General features: G+C 45.4%; 1 protein-coding gene across 1 annotated transcript in view; it reads right to left on the bottom strand.

Moving 5' to 3' along the window:
* SFXN1 (sideroflexin 1) overlaps positions 1–16592 on the bottom strand; it is a 50828-nt gene extending 34236 nt beyond the window's left edge. Inside the window, exons 1-2 of the mRNA XM_004043035.5 lie at positions 16333–16592; positions 2705–2877 (exon numbers count right to left, since the gene is read on the bottom strand). Of these exons, the coding sequence (XP_004043083.3) occupies positions 2705–2868 (164 nt within the window). The 5' untranslated portion in view covers positions 2869–2877; positions 16333–16592. The remainder of the gene's footprint in view (positions 1–2704; positions 2878–16332) is intronic.
* Positions 16593–19331: the final 2739 nt, after the last annotated feature.

The following is a 19331-nucleotide window of genomic DNA, read 5'->3' as shown; positions in this document are numbered from 1 at the left end:
GTTCTTGCTTTCATTTCTTTCAGGTATATTCCCAGAAGTGGAACTGCTGGGTCACACGGTGATTCATGTTTAACTGTCTGAGGAATCACCTTATATTATGGCTTATTTTTTTAACTCTATTTTGTATTATCTTTTGACCACCCAAGAAGGGTTTATGAAGAGTTTATGTTTGATGCACTTGCATATTTTACATATTTTTTCTTTTTTTTTTTTTTAGGCGGAGTTTCGTGCTTGTTGCCCAGGCTGGAGTGCAGTGGCATGATCTCGGCTCACTGCAACCTCTGCCTCCCGGGTTCAAGCGGTTCTCCTGTCTCTGCCACCCGAGTAGCTGGAATTACAGACATGCACCACCACGCCCAGCTAATTTTTTGTACTTTTTTTTGTAGAGATGGGGTTTTACCATGTCGGCCAGGCTGGTCTCGAGCTCCTGACCTCAGGCGATCCACCCACCTTGGCCTCCCAAAGTGCTGGGATTATAGGCATGAATCACTGTGCCCGGCCGCACTTGCATATTTTCTGTTGCTGTCGCAAATAAAGACGATCTATTGTGAAATTCGCAAGTGACAACTCTCTCCCCTGAGAACTTGGCACACGTCGCTTACTATCTTCAGGCATTCAGCGTAGAGATGAAAAGATTGAGCCCTTTCTGACATGTTCCTTTTTAATAGCTTTTCGTTGTTTTCCTGTTCATGGATGCTTCTGGAAGTTTTAAAAGTTTATAGAAAAAACAAAAGGAAAAAAATTACCATGTGTGGGTGTGTCTGCTTGAAATAGGGCAGGTCTCTTTAATTAGAGAAATGGTTTTCCTCACCTGAGGAAAATTCCATTTTACTTTCTGTTGCTATGAAATATATTTAATATTGCTTATTTGCATTTTCTCTAGTTTCTCTTTTAGGAGCACCAATTAATTTTATCTTCAGTCTCCATTCTCTTTTCCTCTTACAGAGTCTTTTTCGTACCCTTCTTTTCCATCTATATCAGGGATTGGCAAACACCAGTCCACGGCCTGGCCTGTTTCTCTATGCCTGTGAGCTCAGAATAGCTTTTATGGTTTTAGAGGGTTGTAAAAACAAACAAGAATATGTGACAAAGAACGCATGGCCTGTAAAGCCTAAAATACTTGCCGTCTGGCCCTTTACGGAAAAAGTTTGCCGACCTCTGTTCTTCACCCCGGCAAGCTTCTCAGGTTCATTCTCTCCATCGGTAATTCTACTTTTTCTTACGTGTGATTTCTGATGTTGGTCCTTTACCACTGCCTTCAGTAAACATTTCAATTTCAATTACATTTGTACGTTCTTGGCAATCTTCCTTATGCCATCTTCTTTTCAACTATGTAGTTGTCTTTTCATCTCAACCTCTCTGCTTTCTATAGCTTTTGCCCGTCTTCACTATTCTCTCATATGGTTCCAGGATGCTCTGCTGTTCGTATATCTGCTGTTTGTGTATTCCCTCTTTACGCACATTGGCACATGGCAGAACTTGGCCAGACTCAGTGTTTATTGACTGTCGTCAGTTCTCTCTCTACCTAGATGATGGTTAAGGACCTGCTTCTGATGTATCACTTCTGGGCACGTTTAGGCACAAAGCTTCTAACAATCCAATCCCCAGCTTTGGATTGACTTTCCCCCAGTGCAGGAGTCAGCAAACTACTGTTCGTGGCCTGTGTGCCCTGCCAGGTAAGAGTGGTTTTTACATCTTTTTTTTTTTTTAGATGGAGTTTCGCTCTGTCGCCCAGGCTGGAGTGCAGTGGCGAGTGGCACGATCCTGGCTCACTGCCAGCTCTGCCTCCCGGCTTCACGCCATTCTCCTGCCTCAGCCTCCTGAGTAGCTGGGACTACAGGTGCCTGCCACCATGCCTGGCTAATTTTTTGTATTTTTAGTAGAGACGGGGTTTCACTGTGTTAGCCAGGATGGTCTCGATCTCCTGACCTCGTGATCCACCCGCCTCAGCCTCCCAAAGGGCTGGGATTACAGGCGTGAGCCATCGTGCCCAGCGGTTTCTACATTTTTTTAAAGGATTGTTTAACGAACAAAAAAACACAAATAAAAACTTAAGAATAATATGTGACACAGATCCACAAAGGCTGAAATAGTTCCTATACGATCTTTTACAGAAAAAGTGGCCAACTGCTGCCTTGGAATATCTCTACACCGGTAGCATCTTCTCCTCCCTCCCGCATGGTTCTCTCAACTGATGGCGTGCATCCCACATCTGCATTCCCTGTAGGCATTGCCACCAGCACCCTTCCCATCTGAGCTCCTACCTACAGGATTTTACTTACTGGGCCTATACTGGGTAGAAGGAACCAACCTACCCCTGATTCTTGGCAATTTGTTTTTGCATAATGCTGTTTCTGTTCAGAGACAGAAAAATGCACGGAGCGGTTGTGGATGTCGTAGTGGAGGTGGTGGTGCTATCGGAGAACAGAAGGCAAGCTGCCAGGAGAAAGGGATTGGTATCTACAACTAAGAGGGATGACTCCCATTGTCAGGTTAATATGAACCCTAGATATCTGTGTTAAGGGCGAGCAATGGGGGATATAACAGGTCTTTTTCCTCTTTTCTTCCTTTTTTTTTTTTTTGGTCAAAAGAATTCCATTGCAAAAAAAAAAAGTTGTAAAATCACTAAGTGAAGGTTTAAAGATAGCAGCCTAACATGATGATCTATTTATACATTAAACCAAAAAACAATAATTAATGTTACCTGTAATCATGTACTATTTTTCTCGCACTCTCTAGTTGTTCGTTGGTTAACAGAATGTTCCTGGGGTCAGTTACAGTGAAGAAATGATTGGCTCGTCCAATGAAAGTGCTTTGATCCCATCGAGGTTCCTTGATGTTAATGTTTGGTGGTAGTTCTCCAGACATGGTCCCGGACTGCAAAGAGTCAAAAAGGCAAGTTCGTGTAAGGCTTACAATGTCACTACGTATTTAGAAACTTTACAGTCACCTTAAATTTTCGAGTAAAGATTTACATACTCTTCCTATTTATAAAGATAATTTTGCTATAAATGGCAAAAAGGCCATCTAAATTCAAAGCTAAGTTTGTCTATAAATCTCAATTGATCTTAACTAAATTTCAATAGTTTCCTACATATTTCTCTTTATAAGTACATAGTATTTTAATATTTACTTGTTGGATACCTAGAATTACTCTGGAGAAAATAAAGGTATGAAAAGTTTTAGGATGGGTGCGGCAGCTCACACCTATATTCCCAGCACTTTGGGAGGTCGAGGAGGGAAGATCCCTTGAGCCCAGGCGTTTGAGACCAGCCTGGACAACACGGCAAGACCCCATCTCTACAAAAAATTTTAAAAACTTATCCGGGCATGGTGGTGCACGCCTATAGTTGCAGCTACTCAGGAGGCTGAGGTGGCAGTGGGGTGTGGGGATCGCTTGAGCCCAAGAGTTGGAGGCTGTAGTGAGCTATCATCAGGCCACTGCACTCCAGCCTGGGTGACAAAGCAAGACCATGCCTCTGAAAAAAAAAAAAAAAGTTTAAAAATAATAACAGTAACAAGGTCTGAAGTTTGAACCCATTTTTCTGAGTGAAACAACCAACGTCAAACGCCTACTAAAGTTGTTATTCCTACTAGGAGAAATGACTAATGATTAAAAAAAGGTTTAAATGCTAAAAATTACACAACTAAAAAAGATGCAGATTCATTCAGCCTTGTTTAGCACACAAACCACCAATCAAAAATTAAAAATTATGTTCTTCCAGCTACCAGGAACATAGTGGGAAAAACACAGTTGCACAGTCCCATGAATAGGAGTAACTCTGCAGCATGTAATTATCCTCATACAATTTTTATTTTCTGGCTAAAGAGCCATTACTTTTTTTCCAAAAGTAATTAATTCCTTTCTCTGAGTAATACATGTTTATTTTAGAACTGCCCTGTATTGTTGTAATAGATGCTTACTGTGGTATTCCGAAAAATACAAGCTTATTATAGAAAATAAAGAATAAAGAAACAAAATCTCCCATAATCCAGGCACTCTGAAATCATCGTTACTGTTTTGGTACATTTCCTTATAGACATTTTCTATACATGTTATTATACAATTTAAAAAATTAGTTGATATCATACTATATATTTTAAGATCCTGATTTTTTTGCACTTATTTCATGAGCATCCTTGTGGCCGCTGTTCATTTTGGATATATAACTACACCTTTAATGTTTAAGTGGTTTTTGGTTTTTCACCATGACATATAATGCTTATCCCTGTCTATGCATCTTTGTCCTTACAGCTAGTGATTTCCTCAGACTAGCTCTCTTTGCATGATATTAGCAGGCCAAAGGATTTTAAGCACTATAAAGGCTTCAAACCATGGCTTACTTATACCTGTTTCCCTTCCCTACATTTCTAATACCAGTTTTAATTTTAATTCTCCTTTCAGGTCACTTTTCCTTAAGTTACTTTCTTAGTGCTTTACAGGTTCGGAGGTACATTAAGATGTCGGATGTGAATGCTGGGCATTCTTGTATACTTTCTCAAAATCTCCAATGAACACATATCACGGACCACAGGATCAAAACTGAGCATGTTAGGTCTGCAGATGTGAGGAATCTAGTGAGAAGGTAAAAATCAGCCCTGCTATTCCTAGAGCAGGCTGGGGTAACAAACACAGAGAAGGCCAGCTACAAAGCTAATGGGAAGCCTATTTCCCCAAGGTCAGAATGCAGCTATACGGTGTCCTAACAGTTCTCTTTTTTTGTGACCACTGTTTCTTATCTCACTGAGAAATCTTGTTCTCTGCCATCACAGAGGGTCAGAAACTTTGCTACCTGAAATCATAATGTGAAAAGTGAAACATCCCACTCTTGACATAGAAAGCTGGCGTGGATTTCCAGCCCAGGTGCAGAGTTTCAGATTAGGAAACTTTTGGACACAACATTGCAAGTCCATCTTAACTTTGCAGTTTCCAAGGAAACAGGGATGTGGTAGTGATAGTGGGAATTACAGTTAAAAGGGAAGAGAGATTACTTTGTATTCAATTTTCTGAGAAAAATCTGTATCAGATCTCCACCAGGGAACATCACAGTCCACCTGGGCCCGAGGGCAGGCACAGGAGGGTAGAGAAGGGTGCAGGGAAGGAAATGGCTCATGGTCTCATGTACAGCCATAGCCTGGTGCCCATCAGCATGAGGTCCACACCCAGAGTGCAGGCTGAATCCCAAGCCCAGCCTTGTGCTGGAGCTCCTGGATCAGAATCTCTAGAAGGAGGATAACATTTGTCTTTTTAAAAAGCTCTCCAGATGATTTTGATGTGTTCCACTGGTTGAGAACCATCGATCTGCACCAGCAGCTTCGCAGGAATAAACAGTTCACCAAAGGGGAGTTGAATGTGTTGTAGAGTGTCTTCCTTCTTGCTGCCACCATCATGGGGATACAAGAAATATATGTCATTGTATGGAGACATGACTAAATTTTGAATCAGAATATATAAAGTATATTACAAAAAGCAGAGTCCAGTTCCTATTCTGAAATGCAGCACTCTTCAGACTCGTCTACAGAGGCTTGGGCTCTGCTGAGGCATATTAGCAACCTGCAGGGCGTGCAGGGGAATTTAAGCAGGTGGGTTCACACGCTGGCCCCTGCCCATGAGCTACATTTTGAAGTTACAATTACGTGTATTACTCAGCATTTGTTTCTATCCTTAGAGGTCATCAAATAAATGCCATACATAATCATACAACTGAATAAGACAGATAATCTGGCCTAATTTCCTCCCATTTCTGAATGTGCCAATAAAAGATATAATTCCTACCTTCAAGTAGACCATAGTCTAAATGCATAACAGACTAAGTACTTAGGAGAAAAAAAATCTGTTAGCTTTGTTTTTTTCTAAAAGGTCTAAAAAAAGGCTGCTATCTTTAATATCTACTTATTGAGCACCTACTACATGACAGACTCTTGGGCTGCATCGGTGAACAAAGACAAAAATTCCTGCCCTATTGGCGCTGACACTGGGATGGCAGAGTGAAAGGAAAACACACAACAAACAAAAAACACAAAAGATAAGTAAACTATTCATTATATTAGAAGGCAGTAAATGGTTGGGGAAAAAAAACAAACAACAAACAAACAAAAATACCCCAGAACAGGATAAGAAGGATCATGAGCAGGGCCTTGACGTCCTGGGCTCAGGTGATCCTCCCACCTCAGCCTCCCGAGTAGCTAGGACTACAGGCATCTGCCACCATGTCCAGGGTAGTCAAGGCACGTCTCACTGAGAAAGTAATACTGCAGCAAGATCAGAGGAAAGTGAAGAGTTGAATCATGTGGATATCTGGGGAAAGAGCATTCCAGGCAGAGGGAAAAGGCATTGTCAAGACCTTAAGGCAGAAATGCATCTGGTGTTGGCTGGGCGCAGTGGCTCACACCTGTAATCCCAGCACTTTGGGAGGCCAAGGCGGGCGGATCACCTGAGGTCAGGAGTTCGAGACCAGCCTCAACATGGAGAAACCCTGTCTCTACTAAAAATACAAAATTAGTCAGGCGTGGTGGTGCATGCCTGTAATCCCAGCTACTCAGGAGGCGGAGGCAGGAGAGTTGCTTGAACCTGGGAGGCAGAGGTGGCAGTGAGCCGAGATCGGGCCATTGCACTCCAGCCTGGGCAACAAGAGCGAAACTCCGTCTCAAAAAAAAAAAAAGAAATGCATCTGGTGTCTTCAAAGAATAGCAAGAAGGCATGAGCTGGGGCGGAGTGAGGAAGGAGATGGGAGATGAGGAGGTAAGAGATGTAATGGCTCAGGTTGGAGTCAGATGATGTGGGTTATGGAGCCACTGTAAGGCCTTTGCATTTCACTCTGCAACAAATGGGAGTCATTGGAAGGTTCTGATGAGAGGACTGAAATGAACGGACGCACAATTTAAAAGGATCTCTCTGGCTGCTGTGTGGAGAACAGACAGTGGGGAGATAAGAGTGGACACAGCAGGAACAGTGGCAAGGTTACTGCAGAGATCCAGACAGAGCTGGGAGGCAGTGCAGGTGGCAAGAGGTACTGGAATTCTGGGTATTTCTTCAATGGTGCCAGCAGGATTTCTTGACATCTTAGATGTGGGATGTGAGAGAAAGAAAAAGCATGGTTCGTAAGGCATTTAGTTGGAAAAACTGGAGGAGGACAGGGCCGAGGGAGAAGACAGGAAGCTCAGATTTGCACGGAGTAAGTGTGAGGCCCCTAGGAGGCAGCAAGTGGAGATGTCCAGCGGGCAGCAGAGTAAGTAGGTCTAAGTTCAGGGGAGAAGTGTAATCTGGAGATTATCCGTGGGAGTTGTCAGACAGAGATTATATTTAAAGTCATGCGATGTGATGAGATCACCAGGGAAGTGAAGGTAAATAAAGAGATACAAGGACTGTGGTGTGAAGAGGTCAGAAAGGACTGAAGGCACAGCAAAGCGGGCTGGGGAGTGACTGGTGGGTGGAAAACCAGGAGAGAGTGGCATCCTGAAAGATGAGAGGTAAATCTATTGGTAGCCCGACTGGCCAAAAGGAAGACACCTTGGTAGCTGGTCACTTCCATTTCTGGATAGTGAAGCGGGAGGAGGTGGATTTAACAGCAATGATGGTGGTAGCAAGAGGAACAACATGTTAAACCTCCCCTCCTTGGGAAACCGTTTATTCCTGCAAAGCTGCTGGTGCAGACTGATGGTTCTGCACCAATGGAACACATCAAAATCACCTGGAGAGCTTCTTATAAAGACAAATACTATCCTCCTTCTAGAGGTTCTGATCCAGGAGGTCCAGCATAAGGCTGGGCGAGGGATTCAGCATGGCCCTGGGTGTGGACGTCATGCTGGACGGACACCAGGCTGTGGCTGTACATGAGGCCGTGAGCCATTTCCTTCCCTGCACCCTTCTTTACCCTCCTGTGCCTGCCCTCGGGCCTAGGTGATCTGTGATGTTCCCCGGTGAAGATCTGGTATGGGTTTTTCTCAGAAAATTGAATACCAAGGAATCTCTCTTCCCTTTTAACTATAATTCTCACTATCACTATTTTTCCTTCATGCTTAACATAAATAATGAAAACAAAAATTAATATGTAGCTTTTATAGAATTCTAGTTCCTGATAACAAACTATCCCTAATTTGTTAAATATAAGGCAACCTTTAGGGCAAGTTGCTGCCATCATGGTCTCATTTTAGAATTGGTTACTTTATTATTTATTTATTTATTTTGAGACAAGGTCTTACTCTGTCACCCAGGCTGGAGTGCGGTGGTTAAATCACAGCTCACTGCAGCCTTGACGTCCTGGGCTCAGGTGATCCTCCCACCTCAGCCTCCCGAGTAGCTAGGACTATAGGCATCTACCACCATGTCCAGCTAGTTTTTGTTTTTTTAAATTTTTGTACTGGTTGTAGAGACAGGGTTTCACTCTATTGCCCAGGCTGGTCTCGAACTCCCGGGCTCAAGTGATCTGCCCACCCTGGCCTCCAAAATGCTGGGATTACAGGTGTGATTCACTGCACCCAGCCAAAAATATGGTTACTCTATAAAATATAAGTATTATCATGTATAAGAGCTGGATAGTCTTAAAAATGATTTATCCAATGCCCTTACTATGCGGAAGCTGAGGTCCAGAGGGGAAATAACTTGCCCAGGTTGCATGGCGGATGCTGGCAGCAGAAACAAGTCCGGGAGAACTCAAAGCAGGACCAGCCTCCAGGGCACTGGCCAGCTTTCCACTCACCACTCTCTTCTAGCCATTTTTCTTGAAGTATGACACCAATTAATGTCTGCAGAGAAATGATATCTTGGAGGCCCCCCCCTTTTTTCCTTTAAATAAAAACTTGACCTTTACACTATAAAGTTCTATACTACAATAACCTTAAGGTTACTCTAAGTACAAGTGATCAAGAATGCTGTGGAGGCCTCACAAAAAATGTCTTCCTTAGTAGGCGAGGAAAAAGGAGAGAGAGGGAGAGGCGAACCCTAACATCTTAAGAATTTCCATTATATACAAGGAATTGGGCTAGATGCTGGCCTAAGCTTGCCACATTAGAGAATATTCTACCTCATTTCTCACGACAATAGTGTGATTCAGACATCCTATGCACATTCCGCAGACGGAAGAATCAGATTCTGGGATGTCATTCAAAGCCACCCCATCTTTCCAGCAAGGGAAGAAGCAGGAGTTCTTGACGCCAACTACTTATCTGCACACTCCAGTTAAACCCACCGAAATCCTGGCACTGGAAGCGCCCACTGCATGTTACCCGTGATGGGGAGAACAATGGCCGCCAAAGATGTCTCATTCTAATCCCCAGAAGCTGTGAGAAGGTCTAATAAAAAATGCTGCTATCTTTACTATCTATTTATTGAGCACCTACTACTGTGAATATGTTACCTTACATGGTGCAGGGACTTTGCTGATATGATTAAGTTAAGGATCTTGAGAGATGCGGAGATGATCCTGGAATATTTGGTTGGCCCAATGTCATCACAAGGCTCCCTATAAGAGACGGAAGGAGGCAGAAGAGGCAGAGCCAGAGAAACAGATGTGGGAACAAGCAGAGGTTGGAGTGATGCTGGGCTGTGAGCTGCAGCCCCTAGCAGCTGGAAAGGGCAGGGAAAGGGGCTCTGCCCTAGAGCCTCCAGAAGGAAGGCCCACTTGTTCTAGACTTCTGACCTCCAGAACTCTAAGATAATATATTTGTGTTGTTTTAAGCTACTCAAATATGTAGTAATTTGTTATAACAGCAATAGGAAATGAATACAACACTGTTTCCTGTACTTAAAAGAGATTTCAAGTTGTACTATAGTGGCATAAGAAATACCAACTGGATTTGATATTCTGTGTTCCTCTGCACCCAGAATTAAAAATCAAACAAACAAACATACAAACTAATCAGGAATGCCACATTAGCATTCTCACAAAAACAGCTGATCTCAAATCAGATAACATTTTAATTATTAACCGTGATGCCATGTTTCAATTAGGCAAGACTTCTTTCACGCATGAACTGACTTCCACCTTCAAGCTCAGGAGCAGCCTGCACTCCAGATAAATTGATCCATTTTTAAAAAACAGGAGCCCCACTTAAAAAACAAATAAACATCAAAACTTATTTCCTATTCACATTAAAGTCAACAGCACTGAGCGTGGTGGTGTGCGCCTGTAATCCCAGCTACTTGGGAGACTGAGGTGGAAGGACTGCTTGAACCTAGGAGGTTGGAGACCACACTGGGCAACATAGTAAAACCCGTCTCTAAAAATCAATGGGGTCTAGCAAGCGCGCTGACACGGAGCGCTCCTTACGCATGGGGCCTGGGCTGAGGGGGGTGCGCCGAGACGCGCCCTGCGCTGGCTCCACTTTGTGTCTAGAGTCTATTCAGGGAGCGAGATGCTGGTATCCCTAAGGCCTTGGCCGCTATGTGGGGATCCCCAGGGTGCACCCTTTTCCACCCGCAGGGGTCAGGGCTGGCCGGGCCACTTGGTTGGTCCGCAGCATTCCGGCGTGCACCTGCTGGCCCCGGGCAAGGCAGAGATGCGCTGAGGGCATGTGCCCCACACACCTGGTACTGACGGGTCAGCAGGGCCGGGTTGTGGGGCGGGGCTGCTGCGGGCACCATTGTGGGGAGGGAATGAGGTCCTGGGGTGGCGGTGATTGTGCAGGAATGGCCTTTGTTTTTCCATGGTCTGGCTTATACAGCCATCCATCTGGCAAATTATGGCCCCTGGGCTTGTCTGGAAGGTTGAAACTGGGTAAAGATCAAACATCTCATTACAGAGGTGTCTTGAACATCAATCACAGTCTTTCATGACCTAGGATAGGGACAGTGCTAGGACAGAGGCTTCTCGACTCCGGATTTCTGCAGACTGCGCTGGAGGAAGTCATGCTGCACAGCCTTGTGCTGACACTGGGAACAGTGTGAATAATCATGAAACCACAGATGCTTCAAAAGAAAGTTTTGGAGAACAAGATGTTTGCGTTCCCACTGCAGATGCGGCAAGGATCATGAAGAATGTCCCTCAGAGGGACACACTGCACAGGACGCCAAAGAATGTGTTCCAGAGTGTGTGGGTTCATCAGCTTCACGGCACCTGAAGCAAGTGAAAGATGACAGGGAGAGTGAGGAGACAGTCAGTGGGGAGGGTGCTCTCTTTGCCCTGTTCACCTGAGGCTTTGAGAGTTATGCAGAAGCGCTAGGGTGGTGCCTTCAGGCACTCAGAGAGGCTAGGAGACAGGGGAGCAGGCCCCAGTCCACCAGAGACACAGAGGGACCTAGGGAAGCTGTGGAAGAGGCGCTTACTGAGCAGTTATTAGCTGGCTTCAGGACTGCAGAAAGGCAGCAGCAAAATGTTATGGTTTACACAGCGGCACACTGGCAGGTTTCTCATGTCCAGCAAGCTCAGTTTTCATGAGCTGAAGAAATGGTGCAATGAGGTGTGGAGGGAACAGAAAGGGGCTAGAACAGATGCGCTAGAAGAAAATGATTGGTGACAGACGGTCTCCGTGTATTACAATAGCTGTAATGTGGCTTCCTGGTGCTCGGCCAACTGAGGTGTTAATTCTAAGAATCTTTTTCATGAATGATTTTAAAGAAATTTTTGGATTTTAACGGTATTAAGAAATTTTGGTGGGGTATGAGAAAAAAGTGGGACTTAAAAAAATTCTGTGGTTGGCTGATGCCACTTATGCTAAGAAGAAAAATGACTCTGAGGTTTTATCACATAAAGACATTCTCACAATGATGTCGGCTACCTGGAACTGTTAATAATTATGACATTATACTGCATTTAAGTGAACAAATTATTTTAGAGCTGATATATGTTGAAAAATTATTTTACCCCTAAAAAGAGACAGAAATAATTTCATAGAGAAATTAAAAACTGTTTAAATTCAATCTTTTAACTAAGGTTTTGAGTAAATATAGTTTCATGGAGCCTCATCCCAATAGATTTCTCAAAGTCTTTTTATTTATTCATTCACCAACAAAATTAACTTATGCCTTCCATATCCACTGAAGGCCTCTTATGTACTCAACAGTGGCTTGGTCCTGGGTTTGGAAAGACCGAACACACGGCTGTTTTTTTCTGGCTGGTTTCTGCTGATGGAGGCCCCCTGCCCTGTGGTGTAATTTCCTGAGCATCTACCCTGATAACCTATGGAATGAGAACCGGATTTAAGCAAATATAATCTAGATTTCAGTCCTGATTCTATCATTTCCTTTCTAGACATGTGACTGGGTGAATTACTTTACAACTCTGAGCCTCAATTCTGTCATCTATAAAAACAGGTAAGAGTTGGCTCATAGAGTTGGAAGGATCAGCAAACTGAAGAGTATAAGAGGCCTTTATTAATCTGTATTAAGGTGCCAAACAAAAGTGGGATCATTATTAACAAGCTGGTTTTCCACGAGTGGAAGCTCCTGTCCTCACTGGCCACAGTCCTGTGCATCAGTGCAGCTCCTGGTGCCAGGAATGGCTCCTGAGCTTCCTGAAGATCATCAGAAACATGTAAGAAAAAGAATTTATCTCCAAGATAAATTTTATTTCAAATTTTTAGCTGCATGCTAAGAAAATGCTTAACTGCTGGAGAAAAAAAGAATTTTCCAAAATTTTGTAGAAAACAAGTTAGCAGGGAATGTGCTTTATGAGGAATTAGTACAAAGACCTTTAATCTTGGCTAAAGATTAACAATGATAACTGCGTTATTAAGCTGGAAAGCTGTTGGTTAAAACTACCGTATTTTGAAAGAGTTATGAAAGGGTCTGATTGCCCAGTTTGTTTAGCTAGGGCCAGGCAGGTGTGAGACAGCCGGTCAGTCACTGCTTGTCCACTGTCCAGGGGACATGACGGAGCACCCAGACACTAGGCTTTCCATGCATTGTTAGATTGCTAAATCCTTATGACAGCCCTCCAAGATATTTTCCCCGGTTTTATAGAGCTGCTTGGAGAAATTTAGTACCATGCCCAAGATGACACAGCCTTCACAGTTCTGTCTGACTTTGAAACTCAATTCTGACCCTTTGGAGGCCAGAGAAGATGTGTCTGCCAAGGACAATCACACTAACTCAAGGAGCCTAAAAACCAAATTCCCTGATTTCTGTTGGGCTGGTCATCTGCATATAGTATCTCTTTTTTATGGGCATGGCCACACAGGAGATCGAATTATAGATCAGAAAGTTGAATTCTGTGCAAAGCATTAGATTCATTCTATTTCCACTCAGCAATGGATTTGTGTTGCATATGCTTCCCTATTCCAGGATAGTTCTGCATGGAGACGTTGGGCCTGCCTAGAATCAGGAAGACATGGAGAATCAAGGCCTCCTGCCTTTCCCACTGCCATGTTCTCCCCTCCCATGCAGATCCCACTATTCTATTAACTTTAAAACACCCATGTGCCAGGCATGGTGGCTCACACCTGTAATCCCAGCACTTTGGGAGGCTGAGGTGGGCGGATCATGAGGTCAGGAGATCGAGACCATCCTGGCTAACGTGGTGAAACCCCGTCTCTACTAAAAATACAACAGGCGCATCGTGGCACGCGCCTGTAATCCCAGCTACTTGGGAGGTTGAGGCAGGAGAATCACTTGAACCCGGGAGGCAGAGGTTGCAGTGAGCTGAGATCGTGCCACCGCACTCCAGCCTGGGCGACAGAGCGAGACTCCATCTCAAAAACCAAACAAACAATAACAAAAAACAAAAACACGGATGTAACATTACAACCATTGCTCATATTCCAGTCCTCAAGATCAACTATGGGCATGGATTTCTTAAGCAGTATCTTAGGATGGGTGATGTTATTACAGTTAAAAAAAAAAATCTTCTGATTTCTATTTGAGATGGTGATATCAGCCTGCAAAAAATGAACAACACTAAACTAGTATTTTAGAGATACTTGGATGAAGTTTTACCATCCATGTATAAGAATCAACTCAGAGATGCCATATACCAAAGTCTATAAAGCTATTTTACAAATTAACAGCTGCTAAAGAAAAACTTAGTTAACTTTGAACTTTGTGTAATTAAGTGCAGGTTTGATACATAGTCTAATTCAATGACTTTTCACTTTGTGGACAACAGCCCTTTGTTCCCCCCTTTTTAAAAAATGGACTCACTACTTTTGATTTCTTACCTTTAACCACAAAGGAAAAATTGGTCACACTCATGGTTCTACTCAAACTGAATGCAGCTCACCACTGCTACACAACAGGATACAGATGCCTGACTTCAACGTAAGTCTTCCAGAACAACAACGTTTGATGACGGGTCTGCTCTTACCACCTTTGCTGTCCAGGCTGTCCTCTCAGCTTTCTCTGCAGGAAGTGAGGAGCAGGAAGGGATATTCCCTGCCAGTTGGTGCCTTTCTGTATCCATCCCCATGGGATTTCATAGAACTTTTACAGAAAATTAAGAACATGCTAAACACTTCACTGATCCTGAATTATGACACCCCTTGCCATACAGGTTCCTCTCTGACAACTGTAACCACAGATATCACCCCTTTTCTGAACATCCATGTGGCCTGAAAGCCTCAATCTAACCTCTGAATACGTACTGAGCTGAGATGGGGGCTGATAGCTCCTCCCTGCCAAACACTGTATTTTTTTTTTTTCTTTTTAATACGGAGTCTTGCTCTGTTGCCCAGGCTGGAGTGCAGTGGCGCGATCTCGGCTCACTGCAAGCTCCGCCTCCCGGGTTCACGCCATTCTCCTGCCTCAGCCTCCCAAGTAGCTGGGACTACAGGCGCCCGCAACCACGCCCAGCTAATTTTTTGTATTTTTAGTAGAGATGAGGTTTCACCGGCTTAGCCAGGATGGTCTTGATCTCTTGACCTCGTGATCCGCCCTCCTCGGCCACCCAAAGTGCTGGGATTACAGGCGTGAGCCACCGCGCCCGGCCCAAACACTGTATTTTTGAAAGTGAGACACCTGCTCAGTGCTGAGGAGAGAAAGGATCTGCTTGAGGTCCCAGAACTTCTTGGTAGCCACCCCATTCATCCTCCCAAACAGTTCCCTCTCATCTTTTATATCAAGTCTGAAGCTGTAGGAGCTGCAAAGCCTCCTCATTTACCTGCATCCTCCCTGGGCACCTTTAACAATGCCTAGAACATTGAAGCAGATCAGTAAAAGGGGGATGGACAAAGAAGGGAGAATCCAGAGGCACCCAAGTCAAAATCTAGAAGTCAACGCAGAAGAGGGACTAGGACTGTGAGAAATGTACAAGGAAAAAGCTATGGGGGCGCAGAAAAGAGTTGCCTACGGAGCAGCTAAGTGCCCAAGCTCTGGAGTGAAGGAGAGCTAGGCTTTTTCGTTCAGGCAGTCAACAAATACTCATTGAGGGCCTTCTTGGTGCAGGCAATTGTTATGCGCAGGGGATGGATAGGCTGAGCAACACAAAATAGGCCCTGTTCACATGAGGAGAAGAAAACACGTAAACACCTTTAATTTCAACTAGTGACAAGACACTAAAGAGAAAAAACCCAGAGTTTGTGTTACAAAGGGTGTGTGTGGGGATGGGGGGTGCAATTTTAGACAGCATAGCCAAGGAAAAGCGTCTTTGAGAACGCAGCATTTATGACTGAGACTCAGATGGCCTTGGACTATGGATGGCCAGCTGTGTGACCTTGGGCACTCAACCTCTCAGAGCCCCAGTTTTCTCATGTGGATTATAGAGCCAACACCCAGTACCTCGCAGGGCCGGAAGAGTGTAAAAGTATATGGACCTAAGTCACCTGGCACGCACTTAATAGACTGTTTATTGTCATTCTGGGCAGGTTAGAGACCTGTGACAGATGTGAAAGTTCAGGAGAAAAGCGTGAAAATGCAAGGTCCCTGTAGGACCAACTACTACTCCAAGAATCTACTTCCTTGCACATCACCTCCCTACTGGATTGCGAGTTCTAGGGCAGGAACCAGGTGGTCTCCCCTCCGACCCCCAGCACCAGGAGGCAAAGCCGAGAGCGCGGAGAGCTGGGCCAAGCACTGGGCCACCTGGCTGCCGCTGCTCCCGAGGCAGCCATCTTGGTGTCCCCGGAGCGAGTTCGCCACGCAGGCGCCGAAGACAGCGCGGCCAGGCGCGCGGGGACGCGGCGGAGGGCCCTTCCCACCGGGGACGAGGCCCACGGGATGCTGGGCCTCGGGATGCTGGAAGCGTGGTGTTGTCCGGCCGCAGGATGGCAGGGATCCCCAGCTGCAGGGACCCCCCCGGCCCGAGGCATCCCCGGCCCGCAAAGGGGCTTCCGACCTCCGAGCCCGTGGTCTCCCCGCAGCCGGCCCGCGGGTGCACGGCCCGAGCCTGCCCAAGCCTGCGCGCCTCCGCCGGGCCCCCTGCGCGTTTCCCACCCACCTGGCTGGGCCTGCCGCCCGCGACTCACCGCTTCCCCCGGGCTGCCGCCCGCGCTGCTCGCAGGTCCCGCTCAGTGCAGCCTCCGCCGCCACCGGAAACGCTTCTCCCGCCACGGCGTCCTCGCGCGTCCCCGGAGCGCGTCCTCGCGCGGGCCTGTGAGCGCGCGTCCGGGCCGGGGAGCTACGAGGCCCAGGGACCCGCCCTCCGGGTCCAGGTCCGGGTCCAGGCCCCGCCCCGCGCCCGCGACTCCGCTTCTGGCTTAGCGACCGCGCCCCGGCTCCAAGAGGAACTCCAAGCCCATCCTCACGGTGGTGTGGGGCTCTGCGCGGGCTGGGGCCACTATGTTCCATTTGGGTTTCCCTTAAGGGACGGCTTCTTTATCGTTTCTTTATTCCCAGGGCCTTGGCGTAGCCAGCATCCGTTCACGCACTCATTTACCCAATTAAAGTGTGGAGCTTGGCAAGACTGGCGCTACAAGGCGATTTTAGGACTTTAGTGCCACGACCTGATTTTTGTCTTAAACAACAACAACAACAATAACAGCAACAACAGCACTCTGTCTTCTTTATGGAGAACAGACTGTGTGGGAGGGGACGTGCAGGCAGAGAGGCTGTTTCGCGAGATGCTGTGGTTATCCAGGAGAGGAATCACGGTGTTTTGGACCAGGTGGGTAACCTGGGCATATTTAAAGGGCAAATGAAATCTAATAAATGGTGAATTACATCATAAATTACATAGGAAGATTCCATTTTTAAAGATGTAAATTCTCTCCCAAATGACCTATGACAATTCCAAAAAGAAAAAAAAATTCGACAACACTAGTGTGTTTGGTGGAGTGCGTATTATAACTGCACAAGCGGACTGCAAAATGTATATGAAAAAAATAGCCAGAAATAGCCAAACAAGCTTTTAAGAAAAGAGCAAGGCAGAGTGACTTGTCCTGCAGATACAAAACTTGTTATAAAACAATGGTAAATAACAAAGGTGGTGTGTTTGCTCCAGGGTCAACAAACAGCCTCGCGGAGCCAAATAGAGTTGCCATCCATGTAGAAACCTGCACATGTAGAAACCTGCTGTGAGTTGGCATCACAGGTCAGGGGAAAAAGGTTAGATATTCATTAAACAGTACTGGGATAGCCAAATCCCTACTTGTATAATACATGAAACTCAACTCCAGGTGGATTAATGATCCAAACATGAAAAACAAAACTTCTAAAACTTAAGCAATATGTCACAGATATTTTGAGTGCTATTCCTCATCCTCCAAATTCCTATGAATGTTTAACTAGCTTTTTCTCTGTACCATACCCTGTGCCAAGTGCTGGCCTCAAAAAGATATATAAAAGATAGCCCCTTCTTGGCTGGGCACTGTGGCTCATGCCTATAATCTTAGCACTTTGGGAGGCCGAAGTGGATGGATCACCTGAGCTCAGAAGTTTAAGCCTGGACAACATGGTAAAACCCCATCTCTACCAGAAATGCAAAACATTACCTGGGCATGGTGGCGTATGGTCCCAGCTACTCAGGAGGCTGAGGTAGGAGGATTGCTGCAGCCTGGGATGTGGAGGTTGCAGTAGGCTGAGATTGTGCCACTGCACTCCAACCTAGGTGATAGAGTGAGACCCTGTCTCTCTCTCTCTCACACACACAAAGGAAAACTAACAATTATTAAAAAAAAAAAAACAAACCAAAACCAGTTTCTCCAAAGAGCTTGTGAGCAGGAGATAGACATGTAAATACTTGTTTGAAATAAATGGTAACAATTCAATAGAAAACTTGCAACAGTAGAATGTGGAATATATTGTATAACTAAGTGCCATGAGAACACACAGAAGGGATTGGCTAGTTGCCTGCAGAATGGGCATGTGGAGAGGTTTAGTAGATACAAATGTGTCAGTTGTCTGTTGCCACAGTAATTCTATATGACAACCACAAAACCTTGGGACTATGCAACAGTAAACATTTAGTTTTTTTCTTGAGTGTATGGGTTGGCTGGGAGGTTCTGCTGACCTGAGCTGGGCTCTGCAGAGCTTGCTCATGTGTCTGTGGTCACCTTTGGGCCATCAGTGGCATTGCTGATCTTGGCAGCGCTCTCTCATATGTGTCTGGGGCCTCAGCTGGGATAACTGAGTAGGGATGGCTCCGCTCCATGTCTCATTCCTCCAGCAGGCTGGCCTGGAAATGTTCACATGGCAAAGGCAGAGAAAGGAGAGAGTTGATGCACTCAAGGCCTCTTGAGGCCAAGGCTTGAAACTGGCAAACCTTCATTTCCAAGGCATCCTATTGGTCAAAGCAGGTCAACAAGGCCAGCCCCTATTCAGGGTGAAATAGACTTTATCTTTTGATGAGAGGAGTTGCCAAGCAACGTGGTAAGCAGGTGTAGATACATAGACTCGTGGAGAATTGTGGATTTTTTTTTCTTCAAAAAATTCTGTCACGTGTAGTTTTTGTCTTTCCAGCATCTCAGTTTCTCTTGGGGAATTCCCCTCCTGCATTTCATTTGATCTTGTCCAATTATCAATCATGGTACTTGATCTCCTCCTGCCTGCCACAGTCATGGGTACATGGCCCAAGCTGGGCCAAACAGAATTCTGCCCTGAATTTATATGTAGGCGCCGGGGAAGAGAAGTAACCTCTCCTCCCCGCCTCCCTTCGCCACCACACACATATATTGAGACAGCTAATCTAAGAGAATGTCGATTAAGGGCTGCTAGAGCTGTGGAAGTGAAGCCAGGCTAAAAGATGTGAGAGAGACAGAGGTCAGATGACATCATGTCAGGCCCTACACTCAGCCAAGCCCGAGGCTAGATCTGCCTCCTGGTCTACCTCCTGGGCTTCCAGCTATGGGAGTCAATAACCCCCATCCCCCACCCCAACTCTTTTCTTTTCCCTTCCTTTTCCTTTTTCCTTCTTTTTAAAATCTTAAGCTCTTGTGAGTTGAATTTCCATCCCTGACTAACGGGAGAGGAGATGTTCATAGAGGTGGTGACATCTGAGCTAGTGCGACCAGATTTGAAAAAGTGGGAA

This window comes from Gorilla gorilla, chromosome 4 (assembly GCF_029281585.2).
Source record: "Gorilla gorilla gorilla isolate KB3781 chromosome 4, NHGRI_mGorGor1-v2.1_pri, whole genome shotgun sequence".
In the NCBI taxonomy this organism is placed as follows: domain Eukaryota; kingdom Metazoa; phylum Chordata; class Mammalia; order Primates; family Hominidae; genus Gorilla; species Gorilla gorilla.
Note: the sequence above shows the minus strand (reverse complement) of the source record. Positions and strands in the feature narration are given on the sequence as shown.